Below are 16,735 nucleotides of genomic sequence, written 5' to 3'. Positions count from 1 at the left end.
ACAAAGGTGAGGGGAGCTTTTAAATATTAGCACCCATGCACATATGCTGCACCATTGTGATTTGGTGCACCCTTTTTTAAGTAATAGAAAACAAAATCCTATGCATGTTCATTCTGTTTTTAAATATCCCCAACTTTGTTTAATATTAGGAAATTCAAATTAGGAAAAGCGCACATTCCTCCATTCAGTATAGGCCCCAAGTGAAGTTTTAAAATTGAATTCTGTTCAGATTGGATTAACTCAGAAATATCTTGATAGATTTTTAGGAATCTTTCCAAAGAGATTTGCTTGTAGGATCAGTCTGAACATTTGATAGCCCCTCAAAAGGTAATTTTAAAAGAAATGTATGAGAAACTAAAATAGGATTAAACAATGAGAGTGTCAGTTCATTCATAACCATAGTTGCTACCTTGACAAAATATAATATAGAGCTAGATTGTATCTTTACGATTTGCCTTGTGTAAGAGGTGGTGCATAGCTGAGCTTCCCAAGGAGTAGATGAGGGAGCAAATTGCAACTCTTCACTGTGAGAGTCATAATTTATGCCCTGGCTCTCTCCTTGCTCCATTGGGATAGTAATCTGCTATTGATTGATGCTGATAGTTCCATTTGCCAGGTTGTTTGGGGATGCAGAGGTGGGAAAGAGGGGAGCCAAGTCTTCTCTCCATCCACTTGCTTTGGAGGTGAATTAGCAGATTTGTGGAGGCAGCCCTCTCCCCGGCACTGTGACTTGTAATGCTAATGGCCCATACAAGGGAGACAGGAGTTGCCTTCCACCTCTTGAGTCAGTTGCAGGAGTTCAGAGAGCATGATCTTACTCCTATAATCTTGGGTTGAGGGTGCTGTCTGTAGTATATGAATGATGCTGGAGCTCTCTGGGGAACAATAGCATGTAATAATAAACGACAGTATTGTAACACATCTGCACAGTTAAAGTTGCATAGGCTACTTTAACTGTCATTTCCTGAGTTATGTGTGTTCTAATCAGTTTCATTTCTATTCTCCCTTCACTGAAGTTCCCTTTTCCTTGCTTCCTCTGCTGGCTCTACCAACTCTTTCAGTAGTTCAGGAAAAGTGGGGAACTCATGGGAGGGAGAAAGAATGGGACATGCAAAGGAGAAGGGAAAGTGATAAACATCAAGGGTGGGAGGTGAGAAGGGAAATTGAGAGAGGGGAAGAATAAAGGGAGAGGGAGAGAAAGTTCACAGATGGGAGGATAAAGAGGGAATGGGCTTTTACGCTAGGCTGGTTTCAGTGAGACATCATATTGTCTCTTAAGGAGACAGGTATCTGACCAGAATCACCATATGGTTAAACCCTTCCTCTTTGTTCTACTTGATATACCACATCCAGTCTCTTCAGCAATAACTGTAATAAGCGATCACATTCTGGCACCTCCACCCTGTATTGTTGCAGTAGAACTCCTATCCCCATTCTGCTGTCCTGGGTCCCAGTTCTCCACAATTAGAAGTCATATTCTACAGGGAAAGAATTGGGAACAACTGGTGCAAAGTCTAGGTAGGAGTTCTCTGGGGGTCTCATATTCATATCTCATAGGGCTGCCTCTTAAATATTAAGACCTGGCATGGAGTGTACTTATTCAACATAATTGCAAAATAGTAGAGCCATTAGCTTGATTTTCCTCCTGCACATTCATTCACCTCATTTCTGCCAGTAATGTCCTCCCTCTTCTCCACCAAATAAAATTCTGACCCCCAAAATAGTATTACCCTGAACTGAACTCGCTGCTTCATTTCTGCTCTCTAGCTCATAAGGATTTCTGTTTCTGAATTTGAACTCTTACTTTTAGTCCTTAGGAATTACTTCCCCTCTGTCTCCAGTCCCCCTCTCTCACAATGTACATTTTAAAATAATATATACTTAGGCTTTTAAAAGGGGCTATTGTCAATGCATGATAATTACAATATGGATTTGAAGATTTACTAACTGTATGAAATAAAAAAATTAGTCAAGGGGAAAAAGTCAAATAACATCTGAAAGGAAAAGAAGAATGTCACGCTGCAGTGAATATTATTTAACTGTTAAAGTATGATTAGTAAGAAATGCACTCTTAAGAATTACTTACAGAGTTACTGCATCCTTAGCTATGGAGAAAAATGAGTAGACAAACATTCCTTTTTCTTTGCCCATTAACTTGTACTGCTTGCTTTATGAAACATTTGGTTGAACTGCTACATGAGAGAGGAAACAAAGCTATGTCTTATCTCAGTGTTTGAGCAATTAAAGGTCTGCCATTCAATAACTTTTTTGGTTTTCAAAAATGCTCTTGAGAAATTTAAAAATCAGTTATGGCCATTAGCAAATATTCTTGGCCTTTAGAAATATCTATGTATATGATAATGCCTTCATTTACTTATCATATAGTTTAAACTCTCTTTTTAGATTCTTGTCTTCTAAAATCTTAAGAATTGGTGGAAGCACCAATTACATAGCAATAGGAACCGTCAGCCTGAATCCATGTTGTAGCTATTACATTTAAAGAATTTATCAAACTAAACTAAAGCATACAGATTATAGCCAATTTAAAAAAATACAAAAATCATTATGTAAATTCATTTAACACTACCACCTCTTAATAATGTAGTATCACTACTCATGTTTTTTACTTAAAAATTAGTTTAAGTAAAGGAGAGCATTTTTCTTTCCTTGGTGTGGTGAATTTGTTTCCCTCACTGTGAAGTGCAGAGCTTTCTCCAGTTTCTGATAACCCAGTGGATTTGAATATTTTGAAAATAGCCTAAAAGCTTTTATTAATTTAGGTACAAAGTACTTGAGCTTCTGCTTGTGGGGCAGGTTCTTCTCCTTCATGGAAACCTTCTAAGGAACTCTCTCCCCTGAGGATGTATGCTGGAGACCATCAGTGGCAGTCTTTTAGACCTGGTCACTCAAAAGCCAATATGGCCATTTTTGCTTCCTTTTGTCACTGGTCCTTTTGGATTTTTTGCCTCTTTTGTTGACTGTGTTTATTTTGCCTCACCGACTTTCTAGTTTTAATTTGTATTTTTTATTATTCTTAACCTCAGCTCTTTTGTTTATCATTAATGGGGCCAAAAGGCTGGCCTGTGCTCTGGGCTGGCTCTACCATTTTTGCCGGCGAAGCAAAAAAAAAAAAAAAAAAAAAAGCTGCCTGGACTGTGCTGCCCCAGGAATGGATGGAATGCTGCCCCTTAGCATGTGCTGCCCCAGGCACATGCTTCCTCCGCTGGTGCGTGGAGCCGGTCCTGCCTGTGCTAGCCCTTATAAGCCCCCTCTAACTAATCACAGCAGCATCCCAGATACTATACTCTGAGGGTTCAGCAGCTTTTTCATAGGGTAGATAACATTTTAATAGAGACACCCTTATTGACTACTTCCCTTTCCTATTTGATCATGCAATATTACTGTGGAAATTGTCAGTTACTTACATGGAAAAGCAACTAGCGTTTAGTGTTATTTTGTTTTTTTGTTTTTTTTTTAAAAAACAGACAGTTAAGTGCTCTTTTGCTCTTCATTTCATCTCTTGCACAATTTGTTTTGTTCCTGTCTCCTGCCCTGCTCCTCTGTCCATGCATCTTTGTTGCCTGCTCCCCTTCTTGTCCATTGCTTTTTATATGATTCTATGCTGCCTTTTCTTCCTTTCGTTCTGTAGATGCTTTCCTTGGTTCCCTTGCTTGGTTCCTTTCTCCCCTGGAATTTCCTCTGCTACTGGTGGTTAACCCTTTTCAGAGGGCAACTTCTGTTTCCTCTCTCCCTCTTATGCAGCAGAGAAACCAAAGCTGGCTTCTGGGCATTCTCTCCATCAAGTTATACAGGTCCATAGAGCCTCTCTTTGCTGGAAACGAAAAGGGCAGCAGCATGTGACAAGCCAACAAGTGCTCTGCAAATGTCAGTGATCCATGGACTGTAGTTTGGGAACCCCTGCAGTTTTATCTGATGGATCCTTGAAAAAATAAGATTTCAAATAAACATTTTCTGGGCTCTCTATCGTATCCCATTTTCTCAGGGATTCTGGAGAAGGCACTTAGAAGGGTAAGGTCAAGGTGTCCTAAAAGAAAATAAACTGTACCAGTAGATGCAGATTACATGGTTCACCCAGCAACCCAAACCCCAGTAAAACAACCATAGGTAAGGGATATAGGTTGGTAGCAATACATATTTTGTGAAATGTTCATGGTAGAATTTTGCATGCTCCTATATGTATTTTTGCCATGTTTTGTTAATTTTGGGGGGTTATGCCTTTGTATATGTTTTTTGCAATGGTGAGTCTAATGTGTTTTCATTGTTGCCATGTTAATATTGAGTTTGGTAATTTTTAAGTTCACCTTACAATCCATGAACACAAAAGGATTATGAAAAGGGCGAAATTAATTACTATTTCAGTTTGAGACACAAGTGAGTGTTTTGAAACTGAAATGTGCCTTATTTTTAGGAGTTCTGATTACAAAACCATGAAGGGTTTAAATTTTCATACATAACACTAAATTAAAACTGAAGTTTTGTAAATAATTCAGATACCACAGTGAGTGCATTATAAATACCTATAGAGGGTCAATAGAACTACACCATCATTTCTCCTCTCTCTATCTTACATGATTTAGCCCTAATCCTTAGTTTTAGGCACATTAGTAGTCCCATTTAAGACAATGGGATTATTCATATGCATAAAGTCAAGCATGAGCCTAAGTGTTTGCAAAGAGGCATTTGGCATATGTTTCCAAGAACTCTGTGATAGCAATTGAAAATATGCCATACATTTAACACTGCACATAAATCTGGAAAATAATTGCAGTTAGATTTCTATGTGAAATAAAATAGTCAAACAGTAAAGAGGTAGTAATATGGATGATCTGAAAACAGATTCCATGAATCTCTCACATTCGCTGAACAATTTTCTTTGCATAGTGCATAATACCAACAATATTTCAAAATCTATCATGGTGTGTCCTAAATGTTAAAATATAAACACAGGCACACAAATATACATGTTTAAAATTCTTGCCTGCTTTTTGCATGTTTTGCAGGTGGTCTAGAGAGTGCCAAATTAGAGCCTTATCCAAATCATTTGGAATAAATAGTAGGTTAAGATTTAACATGGCATTAGTAGAGATCCGTGAAAGTAACAGAATTGGAAATAAGCTCTATCAAATTAGCAAGGAACTTCAGTATCTGGCATGCTGAGTGTACCTACTAGGGTTTTTAATTGCAATCTGCGTTACTTTCCCTATTCATTAAAATCATCAGTAATATAAATCAAGCTACAGTAGGAGTGGGTTCTTGGAGAACACCTAGATTTCCTACATTGAATCTGTTTCTTATTTCCATCACACAGTTTTAATGTTTCTTTTTTTTCTCATTCATAGGGATGCTGGCGAAAGATCATTGTGGATGATACTATGCCTTTCAACGAAGAGAATAATTTGTTGCTTCCAGCTACAACCCGTCAAACTGAACTTTGGCCACTGTTGCTGGCCAAAGCAATAATTAAGCTGGCGAACACTGAGTATGTTTAGTGAGCTCTCTATCAGTTTGTTCTATAAAATTAGATGGAATTAATAAGCAACAAAATTATAATACACATGGTGAATGTTTGTTGCAAATTATTGTAATGGTAAATGTGGTTTTTGAGCTCTGATGTGAAAGCTGACACAGTAAATCTGTGTAGTAAGTTTTCTCGGCGGCTGTAGCAGACACAGCTCTCTCTCTCTCTCTCTCTCTCTCTCTCTCTCTGTGTGTGTGTACACTCTGAAAGTTTCATAAGGAAATTAATCCAAGAAATCTTCTTAACTGCCTTGTCTGCATGACATTACTGTGTGTGTTGCAAAAAACAAACCAAAAAACCCTTCACATGCAGAGTAGAAATGTCCCAGAAATTTTAATGAGTTTGGAAGAGTGGAGATAGATGACAAAACCAAGGTAACTTACATGCAATATTGTCATAATGCATGGTGGTTCTTGCTTTCAACATCAATAGTTTGTCAGTTAAATATCTTGTCTTACAGCAGTGATGCTAAGCTAAGCAATGCGTAACCAATCAACATTGGACAAGTAATATACAAACTGGAAGTGAAAACAAAATAACTGAGTCTCTGCTGGTGGAGTTAGTGATAGTAATCTGCAATGCCATATGATAGATTTGGTTCTGTTCGGTTGTAGGCCACGCCAATGAAGATATGAAGTGCTCTGGATGCTCAGCCTGTTGGGCAGGAACAGTGGGACTCCTGTTTCTTGGGAAAGGAACTCCTGCAGCCAATTAGGGGTAGTAATGATACACTCTGAAAGGATTGCAGGCCACTACAGCTCTCTCTTTAAAGAAGAATGGAGTCACAGTGTACAACAGGTTATAAATTGGAGACAGTAAGGATGGAGACCTTAAAGCCATGTTTATACTACACAGTTTTGTCAATGAAAGTCATCTTTCATCAACAAAACAGTGGAGGTGTATATATAGCAAATCTCCAACTGATTTAACTCTCCTGCTACACTGACATAATAAAACCACCTGGACGAGCGGCATAGATTTTTTTCCAACAAAGTTAGTGACGCAGTGTCAAGGTAGACTCTGCATTGCTTATGTTGCCCAAATTGCCCTCCAGGAGGTGTCCACAGTGCCATTCATGACTGATCTGGTCACCATTTGGGGCTCCACTGCCCTGCAGCCATGTACACAGGTACGTTCCCCTCCCCCTTTAAAGCCCAAAGAATTTTTGAAATTCCTCTTCCTGTCTTGCTTATTGTGGAAAGAAAGTCCCTGCTTGCAGCTTTGTGTATAGGTCACTGTTCCTGAAGATGTGTGTGTCATGCACCTTCCCTGACCACCCTGTGTTGATGTCAGTGAAATGACCCCAGTGATCCACCAGCTCTTGCAATACAATAGAAAAGTAGCCTTTTCTGTTGATATATTCTGTCACAAGGTGGTCTGGGGCCAAAATGGGGATATGCGTGCCATTTATCGCCCTGCTGTAGTTAGGGAATCGCATTGCCACAAAGCCATCCATTATTTCCTGACACTGCCCAGAGGCATAGTCCTTCAGAACAGGAGATGATTAATGGCCCTGCATGGTTGCATCACTGCAATCCCCATGGGACTTCCCACCTCCAAACTGATTCACAATTGATGGCAGTCTGGAGTTGCCAGCTTCCACACAGCGATTACCACTAACTTCTCCACCATGAGGGGAACTCTCATTTTGGTGTTCTTGGGCTGAAGGACAGGGGCAAGCTCAGAATACAGCTCCAGGAAGGTGGCTTTGCACGTCCAAAAGTTCTTCACTCTCTGCTCATCCTCCCCTATCTGCATCATGATGTAATCCCACCACTCAGTGCTTGTTTCCCAAGCCCAGTACTGAGGGTCCACCATGCGCAGCTGCTCTGTGAATGTCAACAGCGATCTTGAATTGTTTCTTTCTATAGCACACAGCAGGACAGGCACCACGGTGGCATTATCAGATCGCAGCTCATGAAATACTGCAAGATCAGCTGCATTGTGTTCATAACACTCATCACAAGACAGACAGGATCCATGCTTTTAGACATAGATGGCGGACACACAATTTACAGGGGCTGTTGAAAAGCAGCGTAAAACATAGTAGGAAGCCCATGGGATGACGGGATGAAGAAAACTATATGATGGGATGCTGACCCTACCTGCAAGATGCACTGCAATCCTTTCCCAGAGCACCCAGTGGCAGATGGTGGCAAGTTGCACAATGGGATAGCTACCGATAGATGCACTGCTCTGTTTGTCGATGCAAGAGCACCAGCTGTGGACACATTACGCCGTCACAAGGAGCATTATGTGGATATGCACCAGCAATTTAATTACAGTGGTGGAGGATTGTCAATGTAACTTAAGTCGACTTAACTTTGTAGTGTAGACATAGCCTTAGTCTATTGCTACAACAGAGAAGAAAAAATAGTATCAAGGATAGATTTTCATTTGTAACAATATAAACAAACATATATGTTCACTTTTTTAAAAGGGAGGTTATATTTATCAATAAGTTGTAAATTTTAAAATTCTACTCTGAGAATGAGTAGTGTATTTTATTAGGTCAAGTTTTTCTCCAGATTGACTTTTAAAAAAAGATTAGGACTTTTGATTAGGAAAAGGAAAGAAAAATAGTGGAGCTGGAGAGTGGATTCTGAAGAGGCAAAGTTTAAACTGCAGTCTTTATTTCTGTTGCAGTCTAGTGGATGTATTTTGTAGTATTTGACAGAGAGGGTCACACCCTGCATATTTCAAACATAAGGTTTGCCAGTCACTTAAGTTATCAGTTCAGAAAGATTTTCGTATTTCATGAATGATATACTGGATATTCTTTGACTCCTTGCTGGGCCTTTCCATTTAGTGTTCAACTTTTGAAATAATTACTGGTATGCATTCTTATAAAAGACAAAATTAAGGAATCTGACTATATCAAATCTTTACAAAAATAACCATCATAGCTACAACTATGTATAAAAACGTGTAGGAGATGTGTTTGCTAGTATTTATCAAAAAGTGTAATTTAGAGGTACTTGGCATAAAAAATAAAACCTACAAAGATGCAGTACAGAAACATAGAACATCACAAGATATTGATAATTAGGGCTTAGTCATGATTTTGTCACATGTATTAAGCAGCATGGTGTAGCACTGCCCCAGGACCGATCTGGGAAGCATACTGTGGCTCAGTCACAGCTTGCCTCTCAAGTCCCCTCCTGCTCCAGGGTGATGGTGGGGTTGGGGAGCGGGATGTACCCTGCACCAGAATCTGGCTCTCTGCGAGCAATTGTGTCTCAAGAATTTCAGCATTTGAATCATGTTCTTTGCCTACACCTAGGTGAGTTCTGTTTTCTAGTATACTGCAACATTAGTTATGAGAGTTTAAAAAAAAAAAAAAAAAGTCTGGGCTGAAATGTTCAAAAGCTGATTAGTGACTTAGAAGCCTAAGTTCCATTTTCAAAAGAGATTTTACACTTATGAGTAACTAAGGTACTTTAAAACATTTTACCTTTAGTTTAATTAAATATAAGTTTAGAGGACATAAGACTGAGGTCTGAGAACCCAGCAAAGAGAGACATATGTGAAAGTAAATTTTGTGCGGCATTTATAAGTTGGTAGAGATATCAGAAATTTTATTTATAACAAACTTCAGATAACCTTTGGGTTTCCAATTTTGTTTCTTTATCTCATTACTGTCATGTGACATTGCAGAATCAAGTGCTAATTGTAGTAGATTTTTTTTAAAGGGTATATTATATACTTTCAATAAATTTAAAGGAGAATGAGCTGTAGCCAATGAAACTGAAAATGTTGAAACTTCAACTGGAAGATCTTTAGCAGCAATGGGTTTAGGAACATCCATAACTGCTCTGTGTGTTGATAGCTTGTCTTACAGTAATTTGCTAATTTCTATTAATATTATTGTTGACTATTGGCTTCCATGGGAGTTGTATCATGCTCTACTTAACTATAAATATTTTAATATTTGAATTTCTTGTAGTATACACGAAGCTGGAAAACGAGAACTGGAGGAATTCACAATTCTCCATGCACTTACTGGATGGTTACCAGAAGTTATTCCTCTCCAGTGAGTTCTTCTGTTAAGCAATTAAATACTATTTTTCAGAGAGCCTAGATGAACTGGGATGTGGGCCTTAAAAATCAATTTATGAAAGGTTAGGTTTTTAACTCTAGTAAGTGGGGAGATGTGTGTTTAAAGACTTTAGAGGTTAGAAGCTTGCAGTTCCTGAAGAATTTTGCTAAGTTTATGTCTGCAAGCATTTCTGACATTTGTGACGCTATTACCAAGGTTAGAGCTGTTGATGTTTCTTTTTTTACATAGTTACACTTTTTAACTCATATTGAACCCAGCAATGAAAACAGTCTACTTTGCTAGGTATGTTTAGTTTTATTCTGATATATGACAGGCAAAGATTATTTTAATATATAGTAGCATCACTGTGTATAAGAATTTACTGTAGAAAACACAGGAAATCCTATGTGTAACCAGAAACAAAAAGGTTGAGTTCAATTGACTGCTCTTTTCACATTTCCAGCTGATGCAACTTGTTTACTTTTATTTCAAGCCAAACAGTCATACTAAACTTCATTTAATAACACTCCTGCTCCCATTCTCCCAGCCCCCTCTCCCCGATAGCTCATATTCAAGTCCATTCTGAACAGCCAGTGCAACAGGGAGTTAGTCTGACATCCTGCTTTTTTTGAATGGCTGATTGGGATATATGGTGTAGAAGGCTCTGTTTGTAAAAGAAATAGTACTTTTGCAACTTGTGGCCTTTTAGTGAATGTATTTTAAAAGAAACAGTTAAACATTAAATGGACTAATATTCCAATAGTAAATAGTACATAAGGGGGCAAAATTTCAGTCTGGCCTTATTTAGGGCTCCTACTTGTGTTTGCAATTTAGGTTACCAGGTACTTAGCTGTTTAAGCCCCAGAATATGCCTGCAGATCAGAAATTTAGACATCCAAATGATCTAAATTACAGGGGTCATATTGCATCTGCAATTTACTAATGCAGCAATGAAAGCCAGTGTCTGCAAATCTGACCCTGAATATAATTTTTTTGGTTTGCAAATAGGAAAAGAGTGAGTACTACACTGTTGCTGAGTGCAGTAACACAGAGCTGGCTACAGCTTGTTGCACAATAAACTGTTGAGGGATATGGTTTTTCATGCAGTTACTGTGGGGGTCTGTTCAGGTTCCCTCCACTCCCCCGCCCCCTCCACATCAGTTGATCAGAGTTTACTTTATTTCTGGATGCAAGGATCCCCTATGGGGAACCAGCACAACAGCAGCCATCGTATCAAGGGACTGTTAGACAGTCTTTGTTGGAATCCATGGGGAGAAGGTGTTGGAGCTGGTTTTATTGAGGTGAATAGGAGCGTCTAGAAGGACCTTTGGAGGGGTGTTTCTTTTTACAAAATCAGGATTTAGTTATTAAGATGTTTTACTCTATGTCTTAGTTTAAGATCCTACATTATCGTTCTAGTGTTGCAGAATGATCTACTGAAGATTTCCCCATTAGTTGTGAAGTATCAGGTCTTCCACAGCAGTGTCTCCTAACAAGCCTGAGCACAGGATGGCTCACTATTCTTTGATGTGCTAGCTCCACTAAGCAGTCTGTCTATAATGCCTAGCACAAACCCTGTTCTTGCTAACTCTTGTTATTTTTCTGACAATTATACATGAAAACATATAAATACAGCAGTGTGCTTGTTAGCTGAAATAATACAGTTACTTTTCTGAACTGTCAGATTCAGAGCAGAAAGCCTTATTCTGTAGCAAATATAAGTAATGTTGATGTATTGTATGTATTTTTTAAGGCCTGGATATTTGGATAAAGTTTGGATCTTTTTAAAAGACATAGTGCCAGAATTTAAGCTACCAAATGAGACAACTCCTGAACTGAAAAATCCTCTGTCAGATATGAAGGCTAAAGAGACCAAAGGGCCTGAGTTAAAAAACGAAATTCCAGTTGCCAGTAAGCAAGCAGAGAAGGCTGAGAAAATTGGCAAAGGTAGGAAACTCCAGACACTGTAAAAACTTTTCAAATTGAAGATAGGCAAAGTTGACATAATGCTCAGCATTCAAGCAAATCCTACTTTGTTACACTGTATGCTACTCTATAGGCCCCGTCTTGCTCCCATTGAAGTCACTAGACCAAATTCTGCTGTTTGTGACACCAGTGTAAATCCAGAGTAAGTCCAGTTTTAACTGTTGACCATAGTGGTAGCAGGTTTGGGGGCTAATTTTTTGAAGTATCTCCTCCCTTTGATTCATTTGTGGCAGAACACTATGTTCCACTGTTTAGCACATGGACATTTCCATAGAAACTTGTTCCTTGTAGAAAGAAACAAGTATATAGGTTACAATTTGCCCGAAGGTGATTGACCCAGCATAATTCTGACCAAAAAGAGCTTGACAGCATTATCTATTTCATAATGGATGTTACAAGTGGTGATTACTTGTAAGGAGCTCAGAAAACTAAAAATAACATGAACATGCAATTTCAAAAGTCTTTGTTTATTTTTGTAAATTAGGAAAGGAAGATAGCAGTGTTTTTGTGTATATCTTTGTGAACATGTGAGTGTATATAAAAATCTGTTCATATAGGTTTAAATCAAAATGCAACTATAACTTTTCTATTCATGGTATTGAAGGTGAGTTAATATATTTAACATTTCTGGAATTCAATTTTCTTTAAAATCCCATTTGAATTTAAATAGAAAAGTAATGTTCCAGGTTTATTAAGGCACTTATTCCACAGTGTCATTCTGCAATGTTTAGATCTCATGCTTATTTCTGTTAGCTTCAGTTTTTACAATACAACATATGTGTAGTTCTGCAACAACTCTGTATGTTATAAGAAAGCACACGCTATAGACTGAATCCTGTGTTCACTGCCTACCCTAACTTAAACTTAAAGATACTGGGTGAGATCCTGAGTTAGCGCCTCTCTGGTCCCTGCGCACTGAGCAAAAGAGCCAGAATGATGTAAAGCCAAGGAACTTGAAAAGCCCTGGATCTAGCCGGGGGAGAATTCCCATTGTGCAGAAACTGTGGAAAATAGCCTCAGGTGCTTCTGAGGACCCTCTCTCCAGCCTTGACATAGGAAGCTTCACAGCTGTTCTACAGGCAGGATTGAGGGCATAGGGTTGCAGAGATCCTGAGCAGCACTGTCAGCTGTAGGGCAGCCCAGGGAGGCTGCTGTAACATAGCCCCTATCTAAATTACAACCGGGACCATTCCAGCCCTTGAAACAGCTGATAATTAGGAGGACACAGCACTGGCTTAAAGCCATCTTAGTCCTGCCACCCCTTAGCTGTGAGTTCTGTGCTGTGCCTCTTAGAGGTGCAACAGAAAATCTCACCCTTTTAAATATATTACTTATTTTTAAAATGATTTGCTTTTTGAAAATTCAAAGTGCACAGTTTCTGAAGTCTTAGATTTGTATCAGTGATGGAAATAGGGTATTAACCTAAGAGACTAACTTCCCATGTTGATATTATTATAGATGGGGTTGATAAGATCATCTATAATTAAGGTTGTTTGATAACTCCCATTATAACCACCATATTTTCAGTTGTTTATATTTTTGGCAAACTTTAATCATTTGGATGAAATTTTCCATTCTGGGTTTGTGCCTCATGCTGAATTGTTTTGGAAAATTCGGGCCAAAACAGTTGAATCACTCAGGTTTGGCCCAGTTGCTCCTCTGTGATTACAGAGGAGCGGCTGGGCCAATTCTGCACTTATAGGGAGCAGTCCAGAAATCTGTCACCCTAGGTAGCTGCCTAGCAGGACTATAGCTAGAGTGGCTTCTGATCACCCTGCTTGACCCAGGTAGTTTGGGGAATGAAGCTGCCTGAGTCAATTGCAGAGAAGTCAAGAGCCAGACCAGTGGGAAGGGAGCAGATGAAATTGATTGGGACAAGGAGTCTGCGGGGAGGAGGGGACTGTAGGCTAGATAAGGAGACTGGAACTGGAAGCTGGGTCCAGAATCGGGTGGAGACTCAGAGCCAGTAGTCAGTGGAAATGGATCTGATGAGGACCCAGGGTGGGGATGGAAAACTGGGGCTGACTGGACAAGGAGAGTGACCAAGGAGCTGAGGGCAATGGAGATGGGGAGAGACTGAGATCGGATGAGGAATCTGGCAAGTAAGATTGGAACTGGGAGCCTGTAGGGATAAGGATCAAGGACATGGGGGTGGAGCGACCAGAGACCACAGATGAGGAAAGAGAGAGATTGAAGATCTGGGATGTGGGGAACTAGGACTGGGTGGTGGTGGGGGGTGGGCAAGAAGACTGGGAATGGGATTAAAAGCCTGAGAAGTGAAGGCTTGGACTGACTAAGTAAGGAGAATTTGCCCATGAAAGCACACTCTTTACAGAATTTGGAATAGAATCAAGGTTCCTGAGTCTCACTATTCCTCTGGTGTCAGCAAACCCTCTGGGAAAGTGTTCCATCTTCCTCAAGTGCTAGTCCACACAGAGTATAACAACCTCCTACTGCTATCAGTTACTCTATTAGTTCAAGTGGCACAGGTCTGTGTGGTGGATTTAAATGCTCCATCCTTGCTGATGACCCATCATATGGTGTACACACACCCCTACCTGTCTATGTCAAGGAAAGAAAGTCAAGCACTCAAACGTTAAATGCCAGAATTAAAGTTGCCCATTTCCCCTGATCAGGTCCATTAATGTAAAAACTACAGTGCTTTGTCTCCACTAGGAGTTTTACAAGTTTCTGTCTTGATGTGAAAAACAAAACACACCTTTTTCTACAATGAAGACGTAGCCTTTGTCTTTACTGTGCTTTCTAAATCTATTCTACTTATCTAACTGAGCAAGAATTTTACTCTTTTTCTTTTAAAAAGCTTATCTGAAATACTGATAAGACAATGAGGTTTCATGGTTTAAAGGCATTACAAGGAAAAGAAAAGATGATGTCTTTATTCTGTTTGGTAGATAAGCTGGAACAAAGAGAAATCGGAAAGAAGAAAAGTAGAGATGGTGAAAAAGAAAAAAACAAGTCAGCACCTCATTCTGCACGAATAGCTACAGACATTCAAAGTTCCCTTCAGTCCTTTATTGAGAGTAAGTTATAAATGCTCGTAGAATTTAATCAGTTGGTTGGTTTTTGTTGTTGTTGTTTTTTACACAGCTATGAAGGTATTATGTGTAGTTGTTTGTCATCAACAACCAGCAGGAAGCTTGTTAGTTTGACATCTGATTTATGTTCACTGTTAGTGGAGTAAAAGAACTACAAACTTTAAAATTTATTTGAAAAAATATCTCTTCTTGTACTTCAGTTTAATAATTGTGGAAGTGTAACAGACTCACTTCTGGGCCAGCCAAAGGCAGTATGAAAGCACATTATGGAAAGAAAAAAACAAATGCCTTAATAGTGTGATGGTATGTTTAAATATGGAAAGGAGTGGAGAAACAGGTCTCAGTGAACTGGAACATATTGGAGGTTTTATTAGATCAATAAAAGGACAGGCAGAATCACAAATAGTGGTCAAGAGGCAAAATTCCTAGAAGATTTTTGTCTTTGCTGCTATTACATTAAAGGAGAAGAGACAGTTGGTGGTGTGCAATAGAAGATGGGTGCGAAGAAGAAATGGAGGAGGAAACTGATTCAGGTTCCGTGTCTGGTGGAACCAAAGTACCCTTTGGTCTCAGGCCTACTGCAGAGACCAGATGAAATGCAATCATAATACATGTGAGAGACCTTTGTTCCAAGAGAGTAAATAAAGGGCTGTTGTTACTATTTAGTGGGACAGTGAAATCATTTGAAAAGCAGTGATCCGTGGTATATTTCAGCCAAATCAGTAGAGCTATCATATCTTGAATTTTCAGATATCAAAAACCTGAGATTTTTGAACAATGAGAAGTAGCGCAAGAGACATCTAAAGAGCTGCAAGAATGAAGAACTAGGAAAGCTAGTCCAAGGGGAAAATTAAAACATGTTGTGGAGGCATTAGCAAAATGAAAAGAACCAGAGATGAGCCTGAAAGTCCCAGTCAGGGATACATGTTCAGATACTTAGTAAATGGGTGTGATAAGAATCTGGATAGACTAGAACATAAAAATCTGAAACTTGTAAAGAAGGAGTCTGTAAGGTGTGTAAAAAATGTAAGATTGGTTGGCTGTGAAGAAAAGGAGAGTATTAAATTTTAATGTTTTTGACAAAGTCCTGAATTCAGTCATCCTGTCTTCCATAATTTTACTTCCCATATTTTCCAATATATGTATATAGGAGACTGACACAATCTCCTTCACAAATATTGAAAAGCTGGGTCATCTATCCTCCCTTTTAATTGCTGTGATTGCAGAAGAATTTGGAACTTTCAGGGTGCTTAATACTATGGTAGATCTTACTTCGTTCCCAATGAGGTTGAAGTAGTGTGCTGAACACCATATTATATTCTCTGTTTCTTTTCACACATAATATCAATAGCATTAAGGAGGAAGACATTTTTCCTTGTGTGAATGCTTTTAGCCATTATCGAAACATTGCTTGTTTGACCAACCATCTTGTATTAATTTCAGTATTGATTATTCTAGGTCTTCTTTTTTTCTTCACTTGCTATGTGTAGTATTGGCCCTCACATTTAACGTTATCTGAAAGAGTTTATCCAGGGCAAAGTGCTTCACTCACTTTTTTTAAACTGCTGAGTTTGTGCTGCATGGAAAACCATGTTAGCATAAAAGAAGGTTGCAACTCTCCTAATAAATTCAAGTGTTTGCCTTTTAGTTTAGTGGCATAATCATCAATTGATCTTTATGTTTTGGGTATCAAAGATGAACAGAGACTGCTCCTGAATGACATCAGTTTGAAAGCAAAGGCTCAGGTAAATACTAGGTATGAAATGGAATGAACTTAAAACAAATGCTGAGGTTCATCAGAGAGTTGAATAACCCTTCATCTCCAAAGTTATCAAAAAAGAAGATGGAAATACCTAGGTTGGGTGTTAAGAATGAATCCAGAGCATCTGTAATGGTAGCCATGCCCTTGGATAGCTGGAGGAACACGTAAAAGGGTCTGACCTAAATAATCTCTTCTGAATGGTACTTAAAGGAGGGAAAATGTCTGGGAGTTAACATAAAGGACATGTAAAGAGCGATGCAAGATAGATGGGGTGGCAGATCCTTGTTCGTGTCTTAACTGACGTTTGACAGTGCAGGAAGGATTCAGATTCAGAACCATGAGGCTGGTGGTGA

At 39.0% G+C, this 16,735-nt stretch overlaps 1 protein-coding gene across 2 annotated transcripts in view; it reads left to right on the top strand.

Annotated features, from left to right (window-relative positions):
* The window catches only part of ADGB (androglobin), a 206,653-nt gene that overhangs the window by 53,896 nt on the left and 136,022 nt on the right, over positions 1–16,735 (top strand). For both annotated transcript variants that reach the window (XM_054024508.1, XM_054024507.1), the window contains exons 6-9: positions 5,361–5,500; positions 9,486–9,572; positions 11,332–11,525; positions 14,477–14,605. In XM_054024508.1, the coding sequence (XP_053880483.1) occupies positions 5,361–5,500; positions 9,486–9,572; positions 11,332–11,525; positions 14,477–14,605 (550 nt within the window). The remainder of the gene's footprint in view (positions 1–5,360; positions 5,501–9,485; positions 9,573–11,331; positions 11,526–14,476; positions 14,606–16,735) is intronic.

Source organism: Malaclemys terrapin, chromosome 3 (genome assembly GCF_027887155.1).
Source record: "Malaclemys terrapin pileata isolate rMalTer1 chromosome 3, rMalTer1.hap1, whole genome shotgun sequence".
NCBI lineage: Eukaryota > Metazoa > Chordata > Testudines > Emydidae > Malaclemys > Malaclemys terrapin.
The sequence above is the reverse complement of the archived record's forward strand: the minus strand, read 5'-3'. Positions and strand labels throughout refer to the sequence as shown.